The following is a 16576-nucleotide window of genomic DNA, read 5'->3' as shown; positions in this document are numbered from 1 at the left end:
TCGATACTGAAGGAACAGAAATGATCTGGTATGTGTGTACTGTTATGACTCTATGTCCTTAAACAAAGTAACGGAGAGAAGTGAAACTAATAAGTTACTGAACTCAACAAATAAATCTATTTCCCCAAGTTACTAAGTGAAGAGGAACAAATATTGTGAATTAAATAACAAATAATCCTAAAAGTTCCATCACAAGCCCAAAAGTTTAGTGTTCCGAATGAATTCCAATATTCCAAATTATATCTGAACACAACAGAAAGTAATTATATGGATTGAACTGGATAATTTTGTTGACATCAGCTTTATTTAAAAACCTAAGACACAATACAATTACCATGATGTGGGCCAGACGTGATTTTCTAGAATATTCCAAATTACTAAGGAAAAGAAAGACCTTGAACTCAAATATCAGTAAACAACCAATTTATAACTTACAAAAAGGACAAAAGGCAGGTATACCCCAAAAACTCTATCCTCAGCCATAGACAAAGGTGTCTGTATGTATATGTGTGTGCGTTCGTTCGTGCATGCGTGTGTTCATGCATGTATGTATGTATGTATGTACTTACGTAAGCAAGGTACATCGTTTAACGGCACATCAACAATATCATGGTTATATAGTGCCGAGTAAATTTGGTTATCTCAAAAGGTAATGCAAAACAAAGATTAAAGCCGAAAAGTGTAAAATCATCAAAATACATATTTATATTTTAAAACGTAAACTACACTCTTTGAAAATGTTATAGACCTTCTTAGCTGGAACATCAGCACAGTACGTAACCAGGGCAAAAAGGTTGCCCCATTAGTCGGCTCAGGAAGGTAGGGATTTGGAGGGGGGGGGGAGATATAGAACGTAAAAGACATTTGTGTATACGGTCTTATAAACCATATACATGCACATTTTAACTTGACTTACACATGACACCCAATTTCGGATGAGACCCAATGTCGGACAAATCAGTTCTAGTTTTGCACTCTGTAAAGTGTGGAATTTTGAACTGTGTTAAACCTTGAAACTGAATGCATTGAGCATTAAAATTTTATCCAATTTAAGCCAGAAAAGTCTTTGTGAAGGGTAACTTCGACCTTTCTTCTTTTTCTCTGCGTGTCAGTGTTAAACCTTGAAAGGCTAGCATTTATGACTCAGTGAGATTTGCACAGGGCATTGCAACGCTGTCCTGAGAAAGTAAACATTTGAGCTACCAACCATAACCGCTTGTTAGGAACCCATGTCAAATTATCATTTTCAAAGGGAAATTGATACGCACCGTAGTTCAGAGATTCCAGGCTATCTAAAAATCTGACGAAATAAATGATTATCTTGGGATAATTTAGGAACCGCTGATTACGATTGGGCAGAGTAAAATAATGCGTACACTTTGAAAGCAATGTGAATTTAAAGTGACGACCTTGGTCGAAATTCTTTAGTCCGAAATCCTGAGACAGGAAAAGTTGGATCCGAGGAAGCCTAAAAAGAATAGTGCCTTCCTCGTTAAACAAAAAAGGGGAACAGGTGGCTGTCTTGTAAGAAAAGACAACGTTTAGTGCTAGGATGCACAATTTCTGAAAGAGAACAACATTACGGTAAGCAATTTTAATTTTCCACCTAATCTTCTTTTTTTATTGTTTGTTTTGTGCAACTGTGATATGACTAGGATCCATATTATGTGCCGTTTAATCAATTTCATGGAAATCTGTTGATGCTCGAGTTGTTATGCAATTTATCTCTTTAATTTTACAGTCACTAGTTCATTGATAGCATTGACGAGTGCATGCTATCCAAGTTTTCATATGTGTAGGGTTTCATAGGGTTATATAAAATAATTTCCTTTGTCTGTTAGGAAGATACTGATTATCGTGAGTTAAGGATATTCGCATATTTATATCTGATTTTGTAATGTTTAAATAATCTTGTAAGTTAGGGATTGTCGTGAATTTTATGCAATAGTAATCGAGCATGTGGTAGCGTACATAAAGGGATACGGTAATGCTGGATATACCTCTCACGTGTTAATTTAGGGCCGGTCGCTGTGAAACGAGGCTGGTATTCTATCGGATTAGTTCAGAGTTTATGCAGTGTGGATAGCTAGTATGCTTCTGAGTAACGTAAATAAGTGAATTTATGTAAGTGTAGAAAGTGGTACCTATAGAGATTTAGGGGCAATTTTGTCCTTTAAGGAACTGCTTTCTGGAGAGAGACGGGACAGTCCGAAGACGGATGTCCGAAAAAAGGAGTGACGAGTTTAGAATACAGGACTAGGAAGTCCAGAAAGGGATGAAGCGTTCGGAATAGGAAGACTTGAGGAAATAGGAAGATGTTGATATATGGTCAAGGGAGGAAGGTGATGCAATCAATCTTGGACATTGCGCTCTTTTCACTACTCTTTATTATGATGAAAATAAATCCAAATTAGACACTGCTATTCAATTCTGTTGACATAACTTAAGTTGAATTGGAATTACTGCTATTAATTTGTTTGTTTTTTCTTTTCTTTTCTTGTCAAAGGGGCTCGTATTGCATTATTTCTTCCTAATAGTCTTGCTCGGTTCTCTGTTGATATTCTATGTATCCACTTCATCGGGCTATAAAATCGAGGGAGGTCATTCCCTAGATAACGCCAGCCAAATCCAATTAAACAATCCTCCTACTAAGAGGGCGACGTTACACACTCCATTATGAAATAAAACTTTGTCTTCACATGGAAACGAATAAGCAAAACTGTATATAAACATCAGTACTTATAGGTTGCCGCATTTGTATGGGAACATATGAACGAGTTTTCTTTCTTCTTCTGAGTAATACTGCCCGACCTTGAGAGTGCATTATTAGTCCGAGAAAAAACACGTGTTCATATTTGCATATACAAATACAGTAACCTCATTGTTACATGCTCATTTTGTATTGGTACCTAAGGCTTAATTATAAAAAAAATATACCAAAAAGAAAGTAAAAAAAAATGTATGCTGTATTCCAAAATAAATACTCAACGTTAGATTTATCAATACACAGTAACTATATTAATACGCAAATAGCCCTTGGCCTCAATACGCTTTTCTATGCTATTTATATAGACCTAAGAAAGCACTGGTCATAGTCGGAACAATTCTATTTGTGAACAGTTATGAATATTTCTCCTAATAACTGTTGAAGTGATCAGAATGGTATTTTCAATTACTGTGTATCTCACATTTGTTGTTGACATTGCGAATATTACATTGTCTCGTTTGCTTGTTGAAAGTTTTGTTTGTGAACTCATCCACATCGTTAACTTTATTATTTGTACTTTCAAATGGACGAAATAGCTTGTTTAGTTCATTCACAAGAAAATCTAATCAACCAAAAGCGTCTATGACACGAGTATACATGGTTTGTTTAAAAAGTATTTCCTAACACAAGATACTACTTTTGGACACAGGTGTCGTGTATTATACATTTGTTCATTATTAAAAATTACTGCACGGTTCTGACAAGGTAAAGTTTATGAGCATATAATAATATATATTATTTGTACAGAGAAGAAGAAGAAAGTGAAACATGCCAATATGCAGAAGTTAATCTGCTGTTACTGCAGTCATGAATAAAAACTGAATTTTACAGGATTTTACTTTTTGCGTCTTTAATACTTTCGGGTTTGTTTTATGTCTTTTTTGTCTAACCTGGGGTTATTTTAGCCATGATGTATCGTACGTATGGTTGGGAATTTATTAATACAGTTTCAATTACTTTCTGTCCCTGTAACGGCTATCACTTCACTGTCATGCTCTCGCATTATAGGTACTTCAAAATATTGTTTAAGTCTTCTTCCTTTTCCTTTATTATTATTATTATTATTATTATTATTATTATTATTATTATTATTATTATTAATGCTGTTGTTGTTGTGAGCTGAATAGATAGTTGGGTGAGCTGGAGAGATCGTAAGGTTGTGGTTGTGGCTTTGTGGAACGAACTTCATTTTAGCACATGATATGGTATTTATGGCGGCCAGTATTTCTGGTGGAGGAAGAAGCTGGGGAAAAACCCCAGAATAAACCACCGATCCACGGGAAGCTACTTGTAAGCTTTCTCACATATAACCCAAGCGAAAAGAGGTGAGAGGTCAGTCAGTTGTGAAGGCTAGCGCCTTAGACCACTCGGACACCCGAACTGGAGAAATCGTACGGTGAGCAGAAGATATCGTATGGTAAGCGGGAGTTATCATAGGTGAACTGAAGAGATCTTAGGGTGATCTGGAGAAAGCAAAATGGATAGATCATCGGGTAAGCTGGAGAGGACGATCTGGGGTAATCGATAATTAGTGGTAAGGAGAATAAAATGATGGACAATTCTATCAGAAAAATGTAAACCAAGTGCTTCCAAAATTATAAGAAATTTGCCTCCAATGAATCAGGCCAAAAAATCCTGACTGTTATTTCACATAACGTTCATTCTGAAATCATATTGTGATGATACAAACAGTCAATCTTCAGTTTACCCTATGATCTTTCCAGCTCAGGCAATAAATACTCCAGCTCACACTACGATCTCTACAGGGGGCCCTGAGTGGCCGAGTGGTCTAAAGCGCTCACCGTTACGGATCACTGCCATCTCACCTCTGTCTGCGTGGGTTCGATTCTCGGATTCGGCTAATGTGGGTATGTGAGAAAGCTTGCCAGTAGCTTCTCGTGGGTCGGTGGTTCTTTCCGTGGTTTTCCCGGGTTCTTCCTCCACCATTAATACTGTCCGCCATGTATAGCCTATCGTGTGCTGAAAAATGGCGCTAAACCCTACAACAACAACAACAACGATCTCTACAGCTGATCCAGTTTGATCAATTTGGCGTGCCATTTTGTAGCTCACTAAAAGATTTACACACACATTTCCCACCACCCACCCACCGTCCATACTGACATGAAATGTTAATGCGAAATTTGAGTCAAGCATCACAGGCCAAAAAGCTTGTGGCATCACATATATGTTCTGTATTTGTTTAAATAAGATAAAAGTATGCATTTGGGAAAGCTCAACGAAAAGCTCGTGAATCTCTTCTAAGCAATTCACTGAATGCAATTCAATAAGCCACTGAATGCGATTTACGCCCTTTCTGGGATCTAATTAAAAAGAGCGTGCCAAAGAAACACAAATAGTTTGACATTTGTTCTTCATAAAGGAACTGGTCCATCCCGTCGGTCTTACTTGGAATGCTACTGATATATTCCATTTCTTATCGTTCACCAGCTTCAGTTTTGTTTAAATACATGTTATGTTATAGTATTTGACATTTTTAAAGCAGTCAATGCATTATATAATTTATTTTGAAGGAGAGATTTGCTGGTTGTGTGGGTTTCAATGGCAAAATGATTAATTGGTGGGGCATTGCTAGCCAGATAAATCAACCCTCCAAATCTGTGCTGATACCGACGGACGATAATTAATACCATCAAGGGAGAGGGGTTGATTTATCGGCCTATGTTATTGTGTATTCGCAATTCTCGTCAAAGACATTACCTCTTTTCTTCCCCGTCCTTCTTACCAGTAAAGAATCAGTCCAAGAGCTAATTATTGCTAACTTCAACAAAAATATTTGTTTGAACTATCGAAGAATGGATGCTTGTTTCGCTTTGGCTTTTCTTTGATGAGATGCTACAGTAACTGAACAGCTAAATAATTAGGAATCTCGAAGTGAATAGCTGATGCTAAATATGTCAGTTATTGTTCCCAGATACTGTATATATATATATATATATATATATATATATATATATATATATATATATATATATATATATATATACAATTTCTTCTTGCAACCAAAAAGTGCCTTTAATAGAGCGTGTTAAAAACACAATATTTCACCGCTCATTAACTATTTGCTCTTTTCATATGCGACCCAAGTATTTGTTCTCTTATGCCACCCGATTTTTTTCTTTTCTTCTTTCCAGTTCTCAGTTACAACTGGATTTGGCGCCAAGATTAGGCTATTGCTCGGGACCGCAGCCAAAATGACATGTATTATCTGCCGACTGGGTATTATTTGCATTGTACAGTAACAATACTATCAGCGCTGTGATATTTTATCACTGCGTCAGGCAACACCTGTTTGTAGTATAAAAAACAACATAAATTGCTCCCTGTTCACAGAGGTACTAGTTGCTGTTTTGATGAAAAGTTATTAATGTTTGCCTCATTATGCTTGTCAAAGACAGGTGTAATAAATAGGTTGTGTATGTTAACATATCAATTGTTGCGCTTTTTAATGGGTTTGTTAAGTCTTTATCTGAATGGTGTATTAAAAGCTTTCTTTCCAGGGTGAACGATTTAAAATTATTATTCTTTTTTAAGTATTTTTTCCTCTTCATTATGTTAAAATGTATCTTTTCAGGGTAAATCGTATTAATTATACCCTTTAGGATGAAAATGTTTATGTCCACTGCAAAACAGATGTAAATGTACAGTAAATTCACTATGTAATTTTATGTTATTATATTCACTAACATGGGAGCTAATCATGCAATGTACACTTTGATCCGTAATAATAGCATTCTGTCTCACACAAATGCTAATTATTTGTATACTTTATACGTATTATGGAATTAGGGCCTGAATACATTGCATATATAAAGACGGTCTAACTAATCTGCTGGAAATTTGATAGTCAATATTGCATATAGCGGGAGCTCATACATTACGTACTTGTGACAATGACAGGTGTATGGTGAAAGTTCTTTGCATTTGTAAGGTGCACATTGGAGAGACCGTTGACACATCTCATTTCTACTTTCATGTACTTCGCTGTAATTGCTTTACATGCTGTATGTAGTAGTTAAGATTGTGCATAATCTAAGCACACCGCTGATCTGAGTGGCTGCCCCCTGTCGTCGAGAAATCAGCCTGAATGAGTGCAAAATACATTAACTTTGGCAGGCATTAAAATATGGAAATGCATAACAATTTATATTTCAAAAGTATAAAAAGTTATCGGCTTCTTGTTTTAACAATATTTTTTTTTTAAGTCTTGGAAGAGGGGCCCCGAGTGGCCGAGTGGTCTAAAGAGCTCTCCGTTACGGATCACTGCCATCTCACCTCTGTCTGCGTGGGTTCGAGTCTCGGATTCAGCCAATGTGGGTATGTGCCAGAAGCTTGCCAGTAGCTTCTCGTGGGTCGGTGGTTCTTTGGGGGGGGGGGGGGTCCCGGGTTCTTCCTCCACCATTAATACTGTCCGCCATGTATAGCCTATCGTGTGCTGAAAAATGGCGTTAAACCCTACAACAACAACAACAACAACAAAGTCTTGGAAGAGAAAATTACCAAGTGGATTATTCGTTGCTTTGATAGTTGCAGAAGTAAGACCAAGCTCTATACGCCATAACCCAAACAGTACTTATTAGTCATTCACCGTAATAAAGGAAATTAAAAGTTCTTTTAATAATACATAAGATATACACGGTCTTTTTATAAAAAAAAATAGAAACTCTGACAACCAGGAAATACTAGTAATATAATTTTCTTTAAAAATAAAACTATATACAAAGCACGAAATTACAGAGAGCCTCCATACTCGTTCATGCCATCCAGTTTGATTATTATCAATGAGCTCCACTGGTAATTTGAGTGATCTGTGTTATCTGCTATACCGTATAAACTCGCATATGCGTCGGATCCATTGATAAACAACATAAACAGGATCTGTCGTCACTAAAAGCGTCGGCAGATTAAGGTCAAAGTTATTTGTTTGACTGCTTATTTCTAACAAACTGCAAAGTCCCAGATCTGCCGGCGCAGTATGCGAAGGCAGGTCTGGGTATATACAGCTGGATCGGAGTTATACGCTAATATAGACGGTAATTCTTTCAATACTGACATTTTACAATATAATTCCTGCCCTGTTTAATATTCTCCACTGACTGACTACAAATCCTTTTTGGTGGACGTGGGTATTATCTATCTATCTATCTATCTATCTATCTATCTATCTATTTATGGTAAGCGCTGAAATGTAATAATAATAATAATAATAATAATAATGGTGATGATGATGACTTTGTATAGCGATTAATCTTTAGAAGCTCTAAGCGCTTTACAACATTAGACAACACAAAAAAAACCCAAAAACATATATAATGGTATGATTATAAAAAACAAACACCATGAAATTAGAAAACATAAAACATGCTGAAAATATTTAAGGTATGAAACATTATTAGGTCTTTAGGTTAGTTCTTGCAGTCGAAATAGGTGAGTTTTAAGAGCACTCTTGAATGCGGTCACTGTGTCTTTGTGTCTAAGTTCAGTGGGCAATTCGTTCTACGTTGCTGTGCCCTGGTATGTATATATATATATATATATATATATATATATATATATATATATATATATATATATATATATATATGAAAACATACTCTTCTGCTTTTAATTATTTTAAAATCATTGATCATTGTTCGAATAATGTAAATGACACATTTTTGATTTTCACATGTAAATGACAGCACTGTTTGAAAAAGTCCATTAGACTAATTTTTAATCCAGCTCAAGTCAGGTATTACATGTATTAATAATCTGTGTAATTATACGGTACTACTGAGAAGTACATTGCTGTTTATATGATCTGCCGTAGATAATCAATGCATAGAAATAACCAAGACAAGAAAGATCAAACGGACAGGTGAAATAATATAATTAGGCACGCATCCATGCGACCTTCTTGTACTCGTAAAAACTAATTACCATAAATGAAGTAAATACATTCCCCGGTACCTGCAAAATATAAACAGTACTGACTAGCAACTGCTCCAACTAAATCAGCAAGAAACTTGAGCAAATTACAAAAGGGATCCCAGGGTAGGCAGACATGTTGCAGAAAGTTAGGGGCCAATCGATTATTCTTCAGGTGGGAGGGGCCTGTGATTTTTTTGAAGAAAATTAACTCCGGCCTCGAAATGGTTTGAACAAAATATTCGTTCTCTGATGTTTTTTTTAAAAAAAATAAAGAACTAATTATATTCATTATATTAGTGTTAACAAATTATCTTGAGGTAAAGGAATTAAAAACAAATATTATATTATCCTAGTTTGAAAGAAAACCCCAGCACCCGCTCCCCCTCACGATCAAATCATGAAATGGTCGGTCCCTCACAGACAAATGAAGAAAGAATACCAAAATATCTCTGACGCTAGTAAATCATGGGGATGAAATGTTGACATTGGACAGTAGCTTCACAAAACTGAACAATGTCAGATGTGAATTGAAAGGCTCTAGGAGTATTATGTCCAGGTCTATAACGTATCCCTATCTGACACGTACCATGTACCATTGATTCGTAATCTTACACAGTGAACTAGCAAACGTGATTACCTATTTAATTTTCGTGTGGGAGTTGAGGTCTGTTTGGGCGGGGGGGGGGGGGGGTTATTAAAAGAAATAAAGATCAGGAAGTCAGATGGTTATAAAAGAATATTCTTGCTCTGATTTTTTAAATAAAAATCTACATTGAAAATAATAGTATGCCCATGTAAAGGAAGCAAAAGTTATCCCAGCTCCAACAAAATCCGCGTTTTACCTGATTTTGCGACGGTTTGCAGGCATGATCATTTTGAAGTCATATTTACTATTTACACATATTCTTTAGAGTTACATATACAATAATTTGCCTTGGTTTGGTCCACACTTCATAAACGCAGAACATTTTTCCATGTCGTTATTTGTTCCCCTTTTCACTGGCAGTTTAGACCAGCTGAGGGTCTTAAACTTGTGACGACCGGAGTCGGCCTAAATATGAGCATATGTAATATGTCGACCTAACCATTATGACAAGGTTAGGACGGCCCTGTCAGGGGAAGTGAAAAATAACATCGCAAATGCGCTTTGCCATGTTTAAAACTAGTTACGAGTGTTGCTATGGTATTTAGATCACTCCATGGTGAAGTATATTTTATCAAGTTTTATTAAAAGTGAAACTGTTAATGATGCATATGGTCACATTCGGGACAATGACAAATTTACTATTGTGAAGTTAAAGCCGACAGTATGCCGTCTTTTTAACGTTATAAGTTAATGTGACCGAAATTCTGGACTGCCTTAGACTATATGCAAGTGCATGCCTGGTTTCAAGTTATTTTCACCCTTTAAAAAATTATAAATTTCAGTTCTTCGTTGATTGGAAATGAATATTCAAAGCTGTGTCTTGCAATTGAATGTCGAAACTAGTTAAGTGATCTGATTTTTGTTATATTTTTTAAAATATAAAACAATGAAAACAGAGACCAATGCATTTGGGGCACAATGTGATAATGCATAGGTTTTCCAACTATGGATCGCCGGCCCACTTGCGCTCCGCGGGCTTGCTGCGAGTGATGTATTGGCCATACATAGAATACCCAGAAGTGGGTCATGAGCTTCATGCAGGTAATACTGTATTAGCCAGGTATAAAATACACAGGAGTAGGTCATGGACTTGTTTGTTGTTGTTGTTGTTGTTGTTGTGGGGTTTAACGCCATTTTTCAGCACGATAGGCTATACATGGCGGCCAGTATTAATGGTGGAGGAAGAACCCGGAAAACCCCGGAAAGAACCACCGACCCTCGAGAAGCTACTGGTAAGCTTTCTCACATGCCCACATTGGCTGAATCTTAGACTCGAACCGCCGCAGACAGAGGTGAGATGGCAGTGATCCGTAACGAAGAGCGCTTTAGACCACTCGGCCACTAGGGGCCCCGGACTTGTTTGTATTAGCCATATATTGAATACCCAAAAATGGGTGTTGGCTTGTTTGTATTAATTATACATAGAATACCCAGAAGTGGGTCATGAGCTTCATGCAGGTAATACTGTATTAGCCACATATAAAATACACAGGAGTAGGTCATGGACTTGTTTGTATTAGCCATATATTGAATACCCAAAAATGGGTGTTGGCTTGTTTGTATTAATTATACATAGAATACCCAGAAGTGGGTCATGAGCTTCATGTAGGTAATACTGTATTAGCCACATATAAAATACACAGGAGTAGGTCATGGACTTGTTTGTATTAGCCATATATTGAATACCCAAAAATGGGTGTTGGCTTGTTTGTATTAATTATACATAGAATACCCAGAAGAGGGCCATGGCCTTGCTGCAAGTGATGTATTAGCCACATATACGTCTCCCAGGAGTGAGTCATGGGCTTCTTTGTGTTAGCTTTACATAGAATACCCAGAATTGGGTCATGGGTTGTTTGTATTAGCCAGACATAAAATACCCATATTTGACCCATGCGTTTGCTGCAGGTGACATCAACCATACATATAATACCAAGATGTGACCCATGCAGTTGCTACAGGTAACATATTAGCCATACACAGAATACCCAGAAGTGGGTCATGCATTAGGTGATGTATTAGCCACATACAGAATACCCAGAAGTGGGTCAAATGTGGTATGATAAGCGTCTCCACTACAATACCACAATACTGTCGAACCTGCCTTGAAGGTCACGTTTACTTGGCAGTATCCTGTGTTGAACAACCAGTGCATCAAAACCCCGTTAACCTAGACACGAAAAAAAAAATGAATCTATTAACTTATAGTTAAACACCTTTTGGGAGGACACTAAACTCATTTCAAACGGATGCGTTAGTATGGTTAGCTGCTGAACAAGTGGACACACTCGTTTCTGTAAAATAGATTCTTCCTGGAAGGAAATTACCATTCTATGATATAGTTTGCCTACCTTTTGGCATATAACATTTGCATATGAATATAATGGTGTATTTTTTAATTAGGTGACATTTGTCGCTTCAGAAGGCAGGAGCAATGGCTGTATATACTTTAATAGAGACTATGGCAGAATTATTTTAATTCATCTTTTTTGTTTAACCAAATAATTTCTAAAAAGTGAAAGTTTATAACTTTCGCTATTGGGTAAAAATACACATATATGGATAGATTTTAATAATATATCAGAAAATGTGAAAAGCACAAACGAGCAAGCTACAAGCGTTTTCTTAAATACAACAATCAGTGATACGGCGCCCCTTATGATACGCATTTTTCTGCATCCTTCTCCTTCCGTTTGGAGATTATCCCTCATTAAAAAAAAACAAGCTTGAAAACCTATATACAAACGCCATGTCGTTAATACCAACAAGATGAAGTTAATACCAAAAACTTTTACTTAATACCAACACGATGTACTTAATATCGACAACTTGTAGTTAATATCGACAACTTATAGTTAATACCAACAAGTAATTAATATGAACAAACCATTATACCGGCAACAAGTCTTTAATACCAACAATATGAAGTTTATACCATAAAACATGAAGATAAAACGAACCTGGTTGATCAAGTTTCAATTTTGTACAGTGTGAAACATATAGGCAAACCGCAGCTTCTAAAACAAGAACTTGGCAAAATAGTGTTTGTACAATGTTCGTGTATTTGGGTAAGCAGTAGTTATTATTTGAAAGAGGATGATTCCATGTAAATGTTCAAGTATATATATATATATATATATATATATATCACAGGTTCCTTTACATGCAAAGCAAACTCAGACCAGATAGATATACACTATTTAATTCGAGTTTGCAATGTTTCTTTGCATATAAAAAAAATAGTTGTTGATGTGAATTCAGCTGTAACTGCTTTTTCACTCTTTATTTTGAAATCCTATTTATTTCTATCTTATTATGCGATATGATGTGAAAACTCAATTATCCACGATTATCTATATAAATATTTATTTATCCATCTTCTTTCTTTTTTGTTTCAAATTTTAAAAAAGGAATGATACTTGCCAGCATCGAAACATACATCATCTTCTAAAACCCGTACCGCAGCCACATCCGCATCCAGCGCGGACCCTCCCGTTCTTAAGATCTGGTATGCGGCCCTTGCACTCTTCTTGGCCCCTTTTATGGATCCCTTCAAAAGTTGATCTGGAATATTCCATGCTCCACCATGCACAATGACAATAGGATTACCTGGCCCAGTACCATTTAAAGCCATTCCTCTTCTCAGCGTTGTTAGTATAGGTCTGTTCGCTGGGATTAATTCAAATAAATGACGGACTGCGCATGGCTATTTCCAGATGGATACTAGTCAGATGTGTTTTCCATGTTGAGAGTTGAGTAGCTAGTCAAATCCAGTCAGAGCCAGTTATAAATATATTCCAATTACGGTGTGAATACTAGTATTTATTACATTTCCGTAATTTATACTTTCTACTGCTCTAGGTCCTCATCAGTGTGTGAGTGTGTGACTTGGATTTTTAGCGTAGCTTTAACAATTTTTCAGTCATATCGCTACGATGTCTGCAGTGTGGCAGCTTATACTGTCTAGTACTGAGGCATCATGCCCCAGACATGTAGCATGATGTCCCACCCAGTCACATTATCCTAACACCAGGCCGACCAGTCCTAACACTAACCTCTTAATGCTGAGCGCCAAGCGAGGCAGCTGTTAGTACCATTTTTGTAAGTCTGGTATGACTCGGCCGGGGTTTGAACCCACGACTTCCTGCATCCGAGGCGGACGCTCTAACCACTAGGCCACCGGAACGGTTCATCATCAGCATTAAGTTTTGGATAGGACCTCGTTAATATTTATTATGGACCATAATGCTACAGTATCCATTAGTCAAAGTTGTTGTTGTTGTTGTTGTTGTAGGGTTTAACGCCATTTTTCAGCACATGATAGGCTATACATGGCGGCCAGTATTAATGGTGGAGGAAGAACCCGGTAAAACCCCGGAAAGAACCCACGACCCCCGAGAAGCTACTGGCACATTAGTCAAAGTACAAGCATCCTACGATGAATTGACTTTGAATATTACAAACCTTTTTTCTTCCTTAATAAGGTTTAATTTGTTTGGTTTAAGCACTTTTATAAGTCAAATAACAGTAAATTTATTATGATTATATGAATCACCAACTCACTATATACAGTACTGTGTATAAAACTTACACGTTTACTTCTAACTAGTAGCGGCTGTATATAAGTAAAGGTAGAAATAATTTACCAGTGGAGAGTTTACGTCAAATTTGCACCAGAAATATGAATAGAAACTGAAATAAAATATCGTTCGACTACGGACACTTGATTCTTCAAGTGGCCTTTTCTCAGGCCGTCAATATGTCACAACGCCATTAAAACAGTTTTTAGATGTACTTTCCCACCTTGTTATTTGAACCATGTAATTTTGTTATATGACTTCAACTGAAAGTATTTTCTAACTGCAAGGAGTATTAATAGGAAAACATCTCGAATAAACAGACACATAACAATTTTTGATTGTGTCTACAACCTCACCTAGGGGCCCCGAGTGGCCGAGTGGTCTTAAGCGCTCACCGTTCCGGATCACTGCCATCTCACCTCTGTCTGCGTGTGATCGAGTCCAAGGCTCTGCTAGCGTGGGTACGTGGGAAAGCCTGCCAGTAGCTTCTCGTGGGTCGGAGGTTCTTCCCTGGGTTTTCCAAGGTTCTTCCTCCACCAGTTATACTGGCCGCCATGTTTAACAGAAGCGAAAACAGAAACGTTGTTAAAAAGTTGGCCGGTGTAGAACAGGAAGAAGAATCCCAACACTAGACCATAACGATTTAAAGAACTACCACCCTGTTTCTAATCTCCCATTCATATAAAAAATCTTAGAAAAGGTTGTTCTATCCCAGCTTGTATCTCATCTAAATTCAAACAGTCTTTTTAGCAATGTACAATCTGCATATCGCCCTTGCCACAGCACGGAAACTACTCTTCTAAAAGTAGTTAATGACATTCTCTCTGCGTTGGATAGCGCAAAGATTACAGTCCTCACCCTCCTTGATTTGTCTGCAGCATTTGACACAATAGACCATGATATATTACTTCACCGTCTCCAGCATGTATTCGGCATTCATGATACAGCCTTACTGTGGATCAAGTCCTACTTGGTCAACAGGACACAAATTGTATCTGCAAATGGAATACACTCAGTCGCTCTCAAGTGTCATAGATCATCATACAGTGTCTCACCAATTGTAGGCTGATGACACCCAAATATACAAATCCAGCCACCCAACTGAAGTTGATGCTACCATCCAAGGTGTAGAGAGGTGTATTTCTGATGTGAAATCATGCATGACATGTAACAAGCTGCAGTTGAATGATGTAAAACTGAGACCATCCTGATCACAACACAAAGACTTTCTCATTCACATCCTTTACCACAAACAATAAATATCAGCAACACCAACATTAAATTCACACAATCAGTACAAAACCTAGGTGTTACTCTGGACAGTACTCTCACGTTGCACCAACATGTCATGAACATATGCAAGGCTGCATATCTTGAGCTGAGACGCATCAGCTCAATTCGCAAATATCTTTCAGTTGATGCCACTAAAACACTTGTGTGTTCATTAGTACTTTCAAGACTGGACTATTGTAACTTAATTCTGTCTGGTTCATCTCAATATCTGCCCTAGAAACTTCAAAAAGTTCAAAACACAGCTGCTCGGATCATACTTAGAGTACCACGATCAGAGCACACCTCCCCGCTGCTCTGTACCCTACACTGGCTATCCATTCGATCCAGAATCAAACACAAAATTTGTTCTCTGTGCTACGTTTCACTGTCGGACTCTAGTCCAACATACCTATCCGATCTCACCCATGTGTACACACCAGCAAGATATTTACGCTCCTCTTCTGACAATCGTATACTCATTATTCCCACTATGAAAACAAAGTCATATGGACAGCGTTCTTTTGCATACCAGGGCCCAGCAACGTGGAATGAATTGCCCACTGAACTTAGACACAAAGACACAGTGATCACGTTCAAGAAGGCTCTCAAAACTCACTTATTTCGACTGCAAGAACAAACTTAAAGACCTAATGTTTCCTACCTGAAATATTCTCTTCCTGTTTTTTAATTTTTAATGTTTTTCTAATTTCATGTTGTTTGTTTTTGTAATAATATTATTATATGTTTTTTTATCTTATAGGTGTTTTCTAGTGTTGTAAAGCGCTTGGAGCTTCTAAAGATTAGGCGCTATACAAAGTCCTCATTATTATTATTATTATAATACTGGCCGCCATGTATAGCCTATCCTGTGCTGAAAATGGCGTTAAACCCTAGAACAACAACAATATAATCTCACTAAAATGACCAAGTCCAAAAGGTTACAAAGCTAAAGCTACTGGTAACAACCTTATGCATGTACTGGAGAGCACACGCACAAATGTCTTCAAACCATAGTGGTAAATAGTAATGCATTTAAATAGTCGTCACTGTTGATATGAGTTATGCAGTCACATGACCGGGTATAAGTGACATCAGTAGTGAAAGGGGTCACCCTACGGACAATGGGAATTAGCATTACAGGGACCCCTGGGTCACTCTACGGACAATGGAAATTTAACATGGCGAAAAATCGTGGGTCACTCTACGGACAAGGGGAATTTAACATGGCAATAAATCGTGGGTCACTCTACGGACAAGGGGAATTTAACATGGGGAATAGAGTTTGGGCTTGTTTAGGGACAAGGGGAATGGAACATGGGATTTTTTTTTTTTTTTAAATTTTAAAAAAAGGGTAGGCAATGGAAAGGCTATCTCTTTTCG

The 16576-nt window shown here is 37.2% G+C and overlaps 1 protein-coding gene across 1 annotated transcript in view; it reads right to left on the bottom strand.

Moving 5' to 3' along the window:
* LOC149804429 (isoaspartyl peptidase/L-asparaginase-like) overlaps positions 1-13124 on the bottom strand; it is a 33599-nt gene extending 20475 nt beyond the window's left edge. The window contains exon 1 of the mRNA XM_089940238.1: positions 12768-13124. Within this exon, the coding sequence (XP_089796364.1) occupies positions 12768-12978 (211 nt within the window). The 5' untranslated portion in view covers positions 12979-13124. The remainder of the gene's footprint in view (positions 1-12767) is intronic.
* Between the last annotated feature and the right edge of the window lie 3452 nt (positions 13125-16576).

The sequence above is a fragment of the Sinohyriopsis cumingii genome, chromosome 2 (genome assembly GCF_028554795.1).
Source record: "Sinohyriopsis cumingii isolate HCF-2022 chromosome 2, ASM2855479v2, whole genome shotgun sequence".
In the NCBI taxonomy this organism is placed as follows: Eukaryota; Metazoa; Mollusca; class Bivalvia; order Unionida; family Unionidae; genus Sinohyriopsis; species Sinohyriopsis cumingii.
Note: the sequence above shows the minus strand (reverse complement) of the source record. Positions and strands in the feature narration are given on the sequence as shown.